General features: G+C 39.9%; 1 protein-coding gene across 1 annotated transcript in view; it reads left to right on the top strand.

The window, feature by feature from the left end:
- MATCAP2 (microtubule associated tyrosine carboxypeptidase 2) overlaps window positions 1-9,659 on the top strand; it is a 72,992-nt gene extending 63,333 nt beyond the window's left edge. Inside the window, exons 7-8 of the mRNA XM_047096953.1 lie at window positions 6,644-6,741; window positions 9,498-9,659. Coding sequence (XP_046952909.1) covers window positions 6,644-6,741; window positions 9,498-9,659 — 260 coding nt within the window. The remainder of the gene's footprint in view (window positions 1-6,643; window positions 6,742-9,497) is intronic.
- Window positions 9,660-14,755: the final 5,096 nt, after the last annotated feature.

The following is a 14,755-nucleotide window of genomic DNA, read 5'->3' as shown; positions in this document are numbered from 1 at the left end:
TCTCCAGGGTCCGCTGGGACCTTTCCCTGTGGGGAGGCTTTATGACCTCTACCAAATGCACTCCAAGCAGGGGAAGCACTTCTCCCCGTGTGGCACATGGACCCCTGGACCACTCTGCCTGCTCCTGGGGATTCACCCTGCTTCCTCACCAGAGTGCCACCAGGCACTGAGCTCTGGAATGTCAGACTCTGCTCCACTGTTTATAGAATCCCGGTAGTATTGAGACTCTCTCCTTTATTCCTGTCAGTGGTTTTGGGAAACAAATTTCTTGTTCAGTCCCCTGCAAGTGTTTTCACTCTTTCTCTCCAGGGGAGTGTTTTCCCTGCACTCTCCCAATGACTGCACTCTTCTCCTCTGTCTCTGCCAAAACAGCTCCCTACCTGCTGTGGCTTTTCACTCCCCCAGTTCTCCTCTCCACACTGTGTACCTGCCAGTTTCTGGGCTCAAGTTATACAAATTCTCTCTGCTTAGTCCTAGGTGTGCAAAATGGTTTGGTGCTGATCTAGCTGCATTTCAGGGACAAGAGAAGCTGAGGGAGGGTCTCCATGCTGCTCTGCCATCCTTTGGTTTTTATTTTTCCATATCCTTACCAACACTTACTGTTTTCACTTTAAAAATTATTATTATAATCATCCTAGTGGGTATCTCATTGTGGTTTTTTGTTTTGTTTTTTAAATGTTTTATTTTTTAAAATTCCAGTGTCATTAGTATAGTGTTATATTAGTTTCAGGTTTACAATATTGTGATTCAGCAATTCTATATTTATTCAGTGCTTATCACAATAAATGTACTCTTAATTCCTTTCACCTGTTTCACTCATCTCCCACCCACCTCCCCTCTGGTAACCATGAGTTTATTCTCTATATTTAAGAGTGGTTCTTTTGGTTTTTTTCTTTGTTTTGTGCTCCCTTGCCTCAGGAGACAGATCTAGACAAATGTTGCCAGTGTCCAGTTATTCCCTGTGCTCTTTTCTAGGATTTTTAGTTTCAGGTCTCACATTTAGGTTCCTTAAATCATTTTCAGTTTATTTTTGTGTATGGTGTAAGAAAGTGGTCCAATTTTCCCAACACCATTTGTTGAAGAAAGTTTTTCCCATTGAATATTTTTGCCTCCTTTGCTGAAGATTAATTGACCATATAATCATTGGTTTATTTCTGTGTTCTCTATTCTTTTCCATTGACGTATATATCTATTTTGCATCAGTACCATACTGCTTTGATTACTAGAGCTTGGTAATGTATCTGGAAATCAGGATTGTGATAACCTCCTGTATTGTTCTTTTTCCCAGATTACTTTGGCTATTTATGGTCTTTTGTGGTTACATACAAATTTTAGGATTAATTACTCTAGTTCTTTGAAAAATGCTATTGGTGTTTTGATAGGGATTGCATTAAATTTGGAAATTGCTGCGTAGTATGGTCATTTTAGCAATATTGTACAAATCCATCAGCATGGAGTATCTTTCCATTTGTGTCACCTTCAGTTTCTTTCATCAGTGTTTTATAGTTTTCACAGTACAGGTCTTTCATCTCCATGGTTAAGTTTACTCCTAGGTATTTTATTTTTGGTGCAATTGTAAATGGTATTGTTTTCTTAATTTCTCTATATGCTCAATATCAGGGTATAGAAATGCAGTGGATTTCAGTATAATGATTTTGTGTTGTGCAACCTTACTGAATTCATTTATCAGTTCTAGGAATTTTTGCTGGAGTCTCTTCATTAAGTTCTTCATTAGTAAACTATACTAAAAGCATTAAATCTATACTCCTCTCCCCACCACATTTTAGGTATATGGTGTCATAATTTACTTCCTTTTATTTTGTGAATCCCTTGACTGATTTTTATACATGTGCTCTATTTTATTACTTTTGTGGTTCCTACTTTCCTTATTCCTGCTTATGGTCTTTCCTTTCCACTCAGTGAAACGCCTTTAGCATTTCTTGTAAGGCTGGTTTAGTGGTGATGAATTCCTTTAACTTGTGTTTGGGAAATTATCTCTCTCCTTCTATTCTGAATGATAGCTTTGTGGGATAGAGTATTCTTGGTTGCAGGTTTTCTTTCAGCATTTCAAATATATCATGCCACTCCCTTCTGGCCTGCAAAGTTTCTGCTGAACAGCTAATAGTCTTAATTGGGTTTCTCTTGTGTGTAACTGTTTTCTTTTCCCTTGCTGCTTTAAAAAAAAATTTTAATGTCTATTTATGTTTTGGAGAAAGAGTGCAAGTGGGGCAGAGACAGAGAGGGAGGGAGACACAGAATCTGAAGCACGCTCCAGGCTCTGAGCTGTCAGCACAGAGCCTGACATGGGGTTCAAACTCATAAACTGCAAGGTCATGACCTGAGCTGAAGTTGGACGCTCAACCAACTGAGCTATCCAGGCACCCCCTTTCCCTTGCTGCTTTAAAATTCTCTCTTAATTTCTGCTTCTTGCCATTTTAATTACTATATATTCTAACAAAACAAAAAAATAAAGGAAGCTAGATCCTAGGTGTGTTCCAGTCTACTTGCTCAGAGAAGCTTGATAGAAAAGAGAAAAAAAACATTTAAAATTTTAAAAAAATTAATAGAATAAAACAATTGTTTAAATTTAAAATTTTGCTCTTTCTGTATCCAAGAAAGAGAAAGAAAAGAAAAAGAAAACAACATAAACAAAAACGGAAGCAAAGAAAACAACCAAACCAACAAACAGCATGAGACCCAAATGAAGTTATATCCAGTTTCCCCTAGAATTGAAACTGCAGCATACTATAGTCTGTAGACTAAGCAGTTGGAAGGGATTTGTGCTGGTCGTCTGGGGGATGTGCTTGGAGGGCACAGGTAGGCAGGGTGTGGTGTAACAGCTCTGTTCTCCACTTGGTGGCTCCGCTTAGCTCAGTGGGGTCGGTCTCTATATGTACCTGCTAGAGGTGAAAATAGCTTCACCCAGCTCTCTAATCTCTGGCACGGAATTTTGTGCCCTCACAAACATGTGATCAAACACCCCTCCTTTGTCTTAGCCTTCCATCCACTCCCCACCTTTACCTTCTGTTCAAGCTGTCTGCCTACCAGGTGGCGCCTCCCTCCAGAGTTTTATCTCAGATGGGGCTGTGTTTCAAAACCCCACCCTTCAGAGACCCCTGCGGTTTAGACCTGCACTGATTCTCTGGGGGAAGATCTTGCTGAACAGTGGTTGGGTGCTGGCTTGTCCCAGAAAATGTCTGCCTGCTCCCAAAGCAGCAGAGGCTCAGAGTTTATGGTAAATCACAACACAGCTGGCACCAGGTTTTCCTGCACTCTAGTGTCTTTGGTCCAATTTCAGTAAAAGTGGCAGCTCTCTGAGGTCTGGTGGGACTTTTGCCCCCTGGGAGACCTCTACCAAATGGATTCCTAGCAGGGGAATCTTTCCTTCCTGTATGGCACACGGGGAACTTTCAGAGTACTGCTCCTGGGGATTTGTCCCACTTCCTCACCAGAGCACTGCCAGGTGCACCGAAACTTCAGACTGCGCTCCACAGTTTATAGAATCCTGGCGATATTGGAACCCTCTCCTTTTACTCTGTAATAGTTTTGGGGAACAGATTTCTTGCCCAGTTCCCTGTGTTTTCACTCTTTTTCTTTCTCTCTAGTTGCTTTTGGGGGGAGTGCTTTTCTTACATGATCCCGACCCGCTGCATCCCCCCCCCCGTCCTCTCTCCGCAAAAATGGCTCCCTGTCCTCCATGGCTCCGTGACTTTTCTGTCCCCCAATTCACCTTTCCACACCATGTACCTGCCAAGTTCTCTGGCTCAAATTATGCAGATTGTTGCGTTAATCCTCAGATCAGTTCCCTTGGTGTTCAAAAATAGTTTGATGCTGATCTAGCTGTGTTTCAGGAAGGTGACAAGCTCAGGGTCTCCATACTATTCCACCATCTTAACTCCATCTCAATTGCTCTATATCTTGGTGTGGATCTCCTTGGGTTGATTTTATTGGGAGCCATTTGTGCCTCCTGATCTGGATTTCTTTTATCTTCCCCAGATTAGGGAAGTTTTTAGCTATTATTTTTTCAGATAAATTTTCTTCCCTCTTTTTTCTCTCTCTCCTCCTTCTGAGGTCCTTAGAATGTTATTATGCATGATGGTGTTGCTGAGTTTCCTTAATCTATTTTCATTTTTTATTGTTTTTCCTGTTCAGCTTCTTGATTTCCATTACTCTGTCCTCCAGGTTGCTGATCCATTCTTCTGCTTCCTCTACTCTACTATCTATTCCCACTAGTGTATTTTTAATACCATTTATTGAGTTCTCAATCTGGGATTGGTTCTTTATGTTTTCCGTCTTTTTGTTGAGGGTCTTAACTGAAATCTTCCACTCTTTTCTCAAGCCCATGAGGCCATTACTTTAAATTCTCTGTCAGGCATATTGCATAAACCGTTTCATTTAGCTCTTTTGCAGGGATATTGTCCTATTCTTTCATTTGGGAGATATTCCTCTGTCTCCTCATTTTTTCTAACTCTCCTGGATATGTTTCTTTGTGTTAGTAAAGTCAGCTACCTTTCCTGCTCTTGAGAGTAGTGGCCTTATGAAGAAGAGGTTTTGTAGTGCTGTGTGGTTGGGGTGGGGCATATGGTGCCTGCAAGATCCACAGTGGTCTGCTGTTGGAGGGGACCTGCAGCCATCTGGGAAAACTCCTGTGGAGGCCAGGATGGAGGGGTGGACCCGCAGGAGAATACAGCTTTGCAAGCTGGGTGAGGGTCTGCTCTCTGAGGGGACCTGTAGCTCTTTTGGAGAACTGCTGAGGATGGGCTGGAGGGGGCAGGATGCACTGTTAGCAAGCCAGGTGGAGAGTATTTGTTCTGGTTCCTGCATGTGTCCATGTATCTAGGCTGTGGTTGGGAGAGGGATGGCACCCATCAGCTCTTTTGTTCTTGGAGAAGTCTTCTAAAGATTCTTGTCCTTCCAGCACACATGCTGAGATTATTAAATAAGTCTCCTTCCCATACACCCCAGTGCTGCTTCTATGCTGCACCTCAGTGGGGTTGTTTGGTATGCTTTCTCTTTAAGGTTAGGGACTCAGTTTCCTATTGCTCTCCAGGTCTCCCATGCCAGAGCTTCGTGATTTTTAAAGTTCCAGGTATTAAGCCCACTGACTGTAAGAACCCATGAAGCTAAGCCCCTCTGGCTTTCAAAGCCAAATGTTAAGGGATTTGTCTTTATAGTGCAGGTCCCCTATGTGTAGGGTGCCAGGTGTGGGATCTGCTCCTCTCCCTTCACTATGTTTTACAATGATCCTCTCTCCTTCCTGCATGGTTACAGTGTTCCTCTCTCCTGAAGACAATCTCCTATCTCTGCCCTTTCTACCCTCTTCAGTGTGGCCTGTCTACATTTAGCTGTGGAGAGTGTGTTCTTCCAGTCTTCAGGTTGTTTTTTTGAGTTATTTACACTAATGTGGGTGTTAATAATTATCTCCATCTTGGGACAAGGTGAGCTTAGGATCCTCCTACTCTGCCATCTTCCTTGGAAGTCCTACCGCACTGGGGTTTTGATTTGCAATTTCCCTGATGATTAATGATGTTGAGCATCTTTTCATGTGCTTTCATGGTCCTTTGCATATTTCCTGTGGATAATTGTCTATTTAGACCCTTAGTCCATTTTTTTATTGGGTTACTTTTATTATTGAGTTTAAGAGTTCTTTATATGTTCTAATTACAAATCTCTTGTCAGATACAGGATTTACAAATATTTTCTCCCACTCTGTGGAGGAAAAATAGCTATAAGGAAAGTGTTCCTTATAGCCATTTTTTAAAATCTAGATCCAGTCAGGGCTCATGCATTAGGTATCTCAAATAAGAGTTTTGTTCCTACTGAAAAGTAGGACCAGCTTATGAGATAGGAGCCTAGTTTACAAAGTGTCCCACTTTTTGTCCATAATTCCTATGCTTTTAGCATACCTAAAAAAAGTAATACTTTCTTAATGTAGGACTTAATGGAGGATAGAATTTTAGTCCGTTTAATAGAGCAAAATTTTAGAAAATTTACGTAAGTTATGTCACGGGAGAAAAATTTTCTTTGTGAGTGGAACACTCTTAACTAGTCTCTGTTCCCGTGGGCTGTTCCTACTTTCCATGTCTTCATATTTTGTTCTGCTTTTAAGTGTCCATGTTAAAATCTAGTTCTAATTCTTATTTTCATATGGAGGAATAGTATCAACATTACCTATAACTTTTTAATGGTGTAAGGAGTAGCATTTTTAAAAACCAGGGGTTTCTGAGATCCCATGTCTTCACATTGCCTTTGAGATTCACTGCTTTGTAGCCATCCTTCCCCTTGCCTCAAGTGCCTCTGTGTACATGAGAGTTAGGGTTATGACCAAATAGTGGGAGTGTGGGTGACGTATTTATGAGTCCTATATTTTTAACTACCTGTGTTTCTTTATAACTGGAAAAAAATGCTGCTTTAATTACGGGAGTGGGGATCTGGAGAGAAAAAATTCTTAAAGGGAAGCTGCCACTCGGCACAATATCCTGGTGCTTCCCAAGACCCTCTATTTTATGTTATGAAGACAGTTAATTTGCTGTGTATATTTTCACTCAGGGCTGATTCCTACAGTAAAGGGAATGGGTTAGTATCTAATTACTTAGTAATTTTACTAAACGTCAGAAAATAAATGCTATTGTGGTTCCTCCAGGGTGCTTCAGTAAAGACCAGGTCTACTTGGATGGCATCCTGCAGATCCTCCGGTACAGAGAGACCATTGACTTTCATCTGCTGACTGCTCTGGGGAAGGTGAGTGAAACCAATGGCAAAACCATTGGTTGGTGTGAAACCAACACCCGGGGTCATTATTTCCTTCAGCTCAATTTAATGACTCAATAAGACTCAGGTTCAAATTGTTTTTATACTTTGTGTTGGAGTAAGTTTCCTTCTTGTGATAACTGGAGGGAAGAAGTATGGTTGTTACAAAACCAAGTTTCAGAATTTCTTCGTGGACAATAAGAGGTAAATGAAGGGAAAAATAAATTTGGCAATGTATTTTTAATGTACATCTTCTAAAGCATTTTAAAGTGAGCTGCAAATATAACACTTTCCCCTTTATCTCCCAAATATTGTGACATGACCATGTGATTTTTTTTAAGAAATGTATCACTGATTCAATACAATATCTAAAACACAGTCTACTTAATATTTCTCAGATTATCCCAAAAATGTCCTTTGGATCCTGGCTCACAAAAAAAGAGCTACACTCAGGATTGGATCCTGCATTTGTTCATAATATTTAGTCTCTTAATCTGTAACAGTTCCTCTTGTGCTGCCCTCTATCAAGTGTTTTTGTTTTTCCTGACATTTTTGAGAGTCCAGGACCATTTTCTTGGGAATTCCTACAATCTGGATTAATGAATTGTTTTCTTATGGTTAGATTCAGGCTAAACGCTTTTTTACCAAGAATACACTACATGCGTGACTTGTATAGTTTATAGTGCATCACGCTAGAAAGCACACATGTGATTTTGTTCCATTATCAGTGATACTTCGTTTGATCACTGGGTAAATTACAATGGAAAGATCAGAAAATAAAGGTATCTTTTTTGTATTAAATAAGTAATCTGTGGGGTAATACCTGTGAATGTACTGTTCCTTAAATCTTTCAAGGAATGGTTTTAATATCCATTGTTCTTTGCCCAGTTAACTACACTAGTGGTAGCAAAATAGAGATATTTTGATTCTTTTACATTTCATTCTTTTTTGTAGTATTGTTATGGACTTACTCTTTAAAAAAAAAAAAAAAAAAAAAAAACTTTGAGAGAGTATGAGTGAGGGAAGGGCAGAAGAGAGGAAGACACAGAATCGCAAACTGGCTCTGCACTGTCAGTGCAGATCCCAAGGTGGGGCTCAATCTTGCAAACCAAGAAATCATGACCTGAGCCAAAATCAAAAGAGTGAGACACTTAACCAACTGAGCCACCCAGGAACCCCCAGACTTATTCTTTTATTCAGCCCTTCCACTGGCTACTCCTTTGTTTTTAGAAACATGTCATCATGTTTGCTGGCTAAGTAAAATGCACTGGGCTCATTTTAGACTTTTTCTACCCAAATCTCAGCTGAGATATTTTTCTAAGGATACAAATTTAATACACAGGAATCTGTTGCATGTCTACATATTAATAACAAAGCAGAAAGAGAAATTTAGTCCCATTTACAATCGTACCAAAAGGATAAAATATCTAGAAATGAAGATGCCACAAACAATTGGAAGGATATACTGTGCCCTTGGATCAGAACAATTAATACTGTTAAAATTTCCCTAATAGCCAAAGCAATCTACAGATTCAGCACAATCCCTATCAAAATACCAGTAGCATTTTTCACAGAACTAGAATAATCCTAAAATTTGTACAGAACCACAAACAACCTCGAATAGCAAAGCCATCTGAATAAAGAAGAACCACACTGAATGTGTAAGAATCCGAGATTTCAATGAACACTACAAAGCTGTAGTGATCAAAACAGTATGGCGTTAATACAAAAACAGATATGTAAATTAATGGAACAGGATAGCCCAGAAATAAACTCATGCCTTAATTAATCTATGATAGAGGCAAGAATATACAGTGGAGAAAAGACAACTTCCCTCAGTAAATAGTGCTGAGAAAACTGAACTGCTTTCTTACACCATAGACAAAAATAAACTCAAAGTGGATTAAACACCAAAAATTAAAAGCAAACAGACACAGTAATTTTTTGGACATTGACTTTTAGCAACATATTTATGGCTGTGTCTCCTCAGTCAAGAAAGGAAAAATAAATTACTAAACCACACGAATATCAACAACAAACCCATTTTCATTACACTTAGTGGTATAAATACTCAAATAATTTCAATAACTTAAATTTTAAAATGTAATAAAATACAATATGAACATGATTTCTTTATAATCTTTCCACTGAATCAGGAAGAGTGTTGATCAGAAGACAGTAGTTTTTAAAGCCAGCCATGTTTTGGAATTTAAAGTTGTAATGACAGTTTCTAGAACTTAAGCCAATCTTTGGTATTTATGGGTGAAACGTTTTATGTAAGTAAGTGAATAACGTGAAATTTTATAAAATATTTGCTTACAAAAATTCAAAATAAAAGTAAAATAATTCAACATAAAACACAATTTTATTTCTGAAATTAAATAGAAAATAGGAATTCAGTATATAATTGTGCTGATTTTCCTAATTCCATAATATGGCATTTATATTCTAGCTATTTCCTGGGTTCTTTTATTTAAATTTAGGACATTTGTTTAGATTTAGAGTTTCTCATACACATGTATTACATTTAGTTGTATAATTTCTAGACAAACTGAGTATAAGTCCAAGATTGAGTGTTAAATCAGTACTAGTGATTTTTTAAAACACATTCTTATTTAATATAGTAAAGGAAGTCACTGATTTTTGTTACTTTGCAGGTATTAATTTGAAAACCCGTCCATGTAAAGTTTCACTTAAGACTTAGGGAAGAAGTTACTTACGTATAAAAACTGTCTTCCTTTTTTCAGGTCTCTTACGAAGATGTGGATCGCTTAAAAGGATTGGCAGTTATTGAAAACATGAGGGTCCCTCATTTCCTGCAGGACCATGGCCGATACATGGAACATTTAGAGAAGATCATGGAAGTGAATGAATTGACTGACAGGGAACTGAAAGATCTTATATATTAATCAGCATTCTTGCAGACATAGTGAAGCTATACCTCTATATTATAGTTAGGTGCAGTTAGCACCAGCATATTTATAAAAGATGAATGTTTACATGAGTTTTCTGAAGAATGATCTGCAGTATTCAGCTGAATTTTTAAAAGGTTAAGTACCAACCTTACACTGTTTCCCTAACATGTTTCTATAGGCTGCAGGGGGAAGTTCCTCCTATTTTCATCTGGATCTCAACAGAGTCCGATGAAAATACTACTGGTGAGTGTTTTTGAAGAATCTTGGTCAAACTGAGTAATAAGCATCTGCCTGAGCACCAAGACCAGCCCTGGCTAGAGACCGAATTCCAGTCTTGTTTTAACTACAAGATTATATTTTACTTGATAAATAATGGTAATTCTTTGAAAAATTAGTTTTGTTATGCTCCCAAAAGCTAGCTGCTTTTTTTTCTTTATTTTACACATTATTGTTTCACCTGATCAATTTATAGGAACTAAATTAGAGAATTACCTCATTTTATCTAGTTATTCCCTAAACTTTATTTGCTGAAACAAACTTTATCCCTTCCAGATTTTAACGAAGTTTTAGGGTCTTTCCCTCCCCATTCCTGTATATAGATGGTAAGTACAAGTGGTTTGTCTACATAGACTAAAATAGCTGGGGAAGAGAGAGAAGCTACTCACCTTTTTGTTAAATGGAGTGACCAGCAAGACACAAATACACTAATGTAGTTTCTGTAGGAGCTGGATGTTGACTAGGTAGCATCTACCGTAAACTTGACCATGCCCTGAAAAGTGGAATTCCTGGACATTGCCATTTGGTAAACTGGTCTTGTGATATTGGCTGAGTATATTTTATTTCATCAAGCCAATAATGACAGTTTGACTTTGAAAAATGAGAGTTCTGTTTTGCTACATTTCCTCTGCTAAAAGCATATACCCCTAGCTTTGTATAATTTATTGATTTCAATACATACTTGGGTATATACACTTGGAATCAGTTCTTCAAACAGCTTATTTTAATGATCAGGAAGAACACTGCTGTAAATACCCCATTCAAAATGCTACTGTAATTTTTACCCAAAGCTATCTGAGAGTTTATCTTTACCTCATTTCAGGCTTAAATATGGTGCTAACACTGGTAGATGTATACTGCAAAGCCTGGTCCACATTCCTGCTAGGAAATTATTTTAGGAAATTTTATGCGGGCTAGGTAATGTGATTTTCTCATTCACATATCTAGAAGGGCTTGCCTCCAAGAAGAATGTTGCAGCAGACAGGATGTATTCTAACTGGCATCTGGTGGTTCTCACAGAGCCACACATGTCACTTTTGGTAAGTAGCAGGCCAGGCCCTTTGGAGCATTAAACGTACCCACACAGTGCCATGATTGCTGGAGTGTGGCCTGCACATTTCTGTGCAGAGCTGGGGCATACACTGTGCCAACACTGACCAGATACTGGAAAACCACTCTTGACCCCTCGAGCATATTTCCTTGTAGCATAGTCCTCCAGTTTCAGCTTTGGTGTAGCATTTTCTAACTTTGTCTTCAAACTTATCAAAGGTGATTGTGAAAACTGTGCATTATTAACCGGAATTGAAGTATAGACAAATGGCAATATTTTACGTCCTGTGATTTAAGCCCAAATGCTTATAAATTCAACATTTGTAGGCAATAACTGCTAATCATATGTTACAGTTTAAATATAAAGGAAAATCACAACAGCCTTAATATCCTGTTGGTCAAAGGATTATTTATAGTGATTCTAGTCCCTGAATTTTAAAATGGATATTCTGTATCTGAGTTGGAAAAGGAAACACTTTCTTGCCTTACTGCTTCAGTATAAAGACAAAAACCAGTGCTATCCAGACAAAAAAATGACCTTAAATCACATTGATTGTCTTAACCTATTTTAAAAGTTAGCAATGAACCAAAAATTGTTGCAGATTAGCAGAATACTTAAAGAGCTCTAAACTTTAAAAGTTGGGATTGAAGATTTAATTAATGTTTATTCTCTTTCCTGAAATAGCACTAAGGTCAGTTTTGTTCCCTAAAATTGAAGTTTTAATAAATAGAAAATTTATAGCAGCAGTACTTAGGAGAATAGTTGAAGGTTGCATTAATTTTAATAGTTACTTGCTGTAGGCTATTGAGGATTAGAATTTCATCAGTTTTGTCCACTGTAATTCTAACATAATTGTATCAAATACAGTTAGGTTTTCACATCAGATGGGATTCAGAGTGAATTGTTTATATACATAAATCCATAGTCTCCATTTCTTTACATTTTCACCTTTGTAAAAATGTTTAAGATTTGTATTGTTTGTTTTGTATATATTTGGGCATCTTATGTTTAGCTGTAATAGAAATAAATAGCACTGAAGTTCTCAAATGAAATATGTGAGTATATGTGCATGCAAACCTTAATTATATTTTTGTGGTATTTCTGGGTTTTATATTGTGTGGTAATTATTGAAGAGACCATTGTTTGTTTATCTTCTAATGTCCTTTTTATTAAGGTACTACATTTACCACATTCCACCTTTCCCCTAATTAATTCAGCTCATACCCTTATGGAGCTGTTCACAGACCAGTGAGGAAGAGTGGCACAGAACCACGTTACAGCATGGCCAGTCTCATGCCCAAAAAGTGCTACCAAAAGAACATAAACTGTAATCAATGGGCCTGCTTCTGTGTTTGAGGCACCTAAAGATCACTTGCAAAGTGGTTAGGGTCCACAATATTTCATTACCACTCTGCAAGGCTTGTGTTTGGAATCTGAGCAGCTTTTGCCCAGGAGAAGGAGTAGACCACAAGTACAGCTGCTTGGGTCATCAAGGGCCTGGAGGAGATCCCTTGAGACCTCCAGCAAGTGCCCAAAGGAGCCAGTGCTTTACCCTTATGCTTAGTGGTTGTCTTTGAATTTACATTTTTACTTGTGAAAACATTGTCAGCTGGCTTTGACATCCATTTTTCTTCACTGATTCCAGTACCTAAAGGAATTAATTTCTTAAAACTAGTGCTAGGATGTGAAATACTGATGTTTGTTAGCTAGCTATGGAAGAGCTTTAAGAATACATAGAATTTTGAGAGCACAGAGAGCAAGAAGGTAGCCATCTGCAAGCCAAAGAGCGATACCTGAACAGACCCTTCTCTTATGGCCCTCAGGAGAAACCAAACCTGCCAATACCTTGCTCTTGAACTTCTAGCTTTCATAACTGAAAGAAATTGCACTTAGAGGAAGAGGACAAAGCAAAGAGAGAACAGAAATTTGACACTGAGGAGAGACTGAATATTCCACTTCTTTCCAGCCATCCAGTTATCCTTTACTGGATAAAGACAACCAACTTCAGAAAATGATGTCAGCAACATGGCTGAATAACACGTCCCTCATTTGTGCCCCTTCCCCAACCTCCCAATAATTTGGCATCCATCCATAGGCAAAAGTGCCTTTGTAGGAGCTTTAGGATCCAGCAACACACACAAGCAACCCAGGAGGAATCTTGCCCACCCATGCATTGGGTAATAAACAGACCAAGGTCCTGGCTTGGACCCAGCAGTGCCTTTGAACAAGTTTCAACCCCTCTCAGCTGCAGTCTGCAAACCCCTAGGAAACACTAAATCTCAGGCAGTAACCCATGGACCAGAGAGGCTTTGTGTAAGTCAAAGTTACCAGCAGAAAAGTTTCAGCACACCATTGGAGCAAAAAATATGTTTAGATGCATTGAAGAGGAATAGTTTAGCCTCATCATTTCTCCCCCAAAGTGGAACAACTCCAGGCCAAGCGAGATCTCAGCTTGTGATTTCTTCTGTGGGGGGAAATGAGAGTACATAAGTGTCCAGCTTCCCCACCTTTGCAGAATGCTACCAAAGAGGCCCATTTCACTCTCATCCCATTCAGAGTACTGAATCAAGTCTGTGTGACTAGGGCATGGGAAGAAGCTGGAAGGGTAGCAGATACTACTTTTGGAGGCCATTAAAAAGATATACAGTCTACCAACTGCATCACAGTCTCCATTAAGAAGCTGGCTCATGGGGCGGAGGGGCGGCTCGCCGGCCAAGCAGAGCCCCCGAGTCCGGCTTGCAAAAGCGGAGGGGCCTGACGGACTGTGTTCCGACAGCAAGCGCGACTTAGTGTCTGGGAGGTCATAAGTTAACAGCTCTGCTTGGAAAGCGGGAAGGCTGGAGGACAAAGGGAGGGTGAGCTGCGGAGCCCCCGGACGACAGAGCTCAGTTTGGCGGGGAACAAAGGCGCTAGCCAGCGCCATCTCCCCCGCCCATCCCCCAGCCAAAATCCCAAAGGGAACCGGCTCCGGCCAGGGAAATTGCTCCCTCCGCGCGAACACCCAACTCTGTGCTTCTGCGGAGCCAAACCTCCGGCAGCGATCTGACTCCCTCCGGCTGCCACAGGGCCCCTCCTGAAGTGGATCACCTAAGGAGAAGCGAGCTAAGCCTGCCCCCCCTGCCGCCGTGCACCTTGCCTTCCCACCCCAGCTAATACACCAGATCCCCAGCATCACAAGCCTGGCAGTGTGCAAGTAGCCCAGACGGGCCACGCCACCCCACAGTGAATCCCGCCCCTAGGAGAGGGGAAGAGAAGGCACACACCAGTCTGACTGTGGCCCCAGCGGTGGGCTGGGGGCAGACATCAGGTCGGACTGCGGCCCCGCCCACCAACTCCAGTTATACACCACAGCACAGGGGAAGTGCCCTGCAGGCCCTCACCACACCAGGGACTATCCAAAATGACCAAGCGGAAGAATTCCCCTCAGAAGAATCTCCAGGAAATAACAACAGCTAATGAGCTGATCAAAAAGGATTTAAATAATATAACAGAAAGTGAATTTAGAATAATAGTCATAAAATTAATCGCTGGGCTGGAAAACAGCATATAGGACAGCAGAGAATCTCTTGCTACAGACATCAGGGGACTAAGGAACAGTCACGAGCTGAAAAACGCTTTAAAGGAAATGGAAAACAAAATGCAAACCACCACGGCTCGGATGGAAGAGACAGAGGAGAGAATAGGTGAACTAGAAGATAAAGTTATGGAAAAAGAGGAAGCTGAGAAAAAGAGAGATAAAAAAATCCAGGAGTATGAGGGGAAA

This window comes from Lynx rufus, unplaced genomic scaffold (assembly GCF_022079265.1).
Source record: "Lynx rufus isolate CCGP_SWC_20201006 ecotype Redwood Valley unplaced genomic scaffold, mLynRuf1.p SCAF_4, whole genome shotgun sequence".
Lineage (NCBI taxonomy): Eukaryota > Metazoa > Chordata > Mammalia > Carnivora > Felidae > Lynx > Lynx rufus.
The sequence above is the reverse complement of the archived record's forward strand: the minus strand, read 5'-3'. Positions and strand labels throughout refer to the sequence as shown.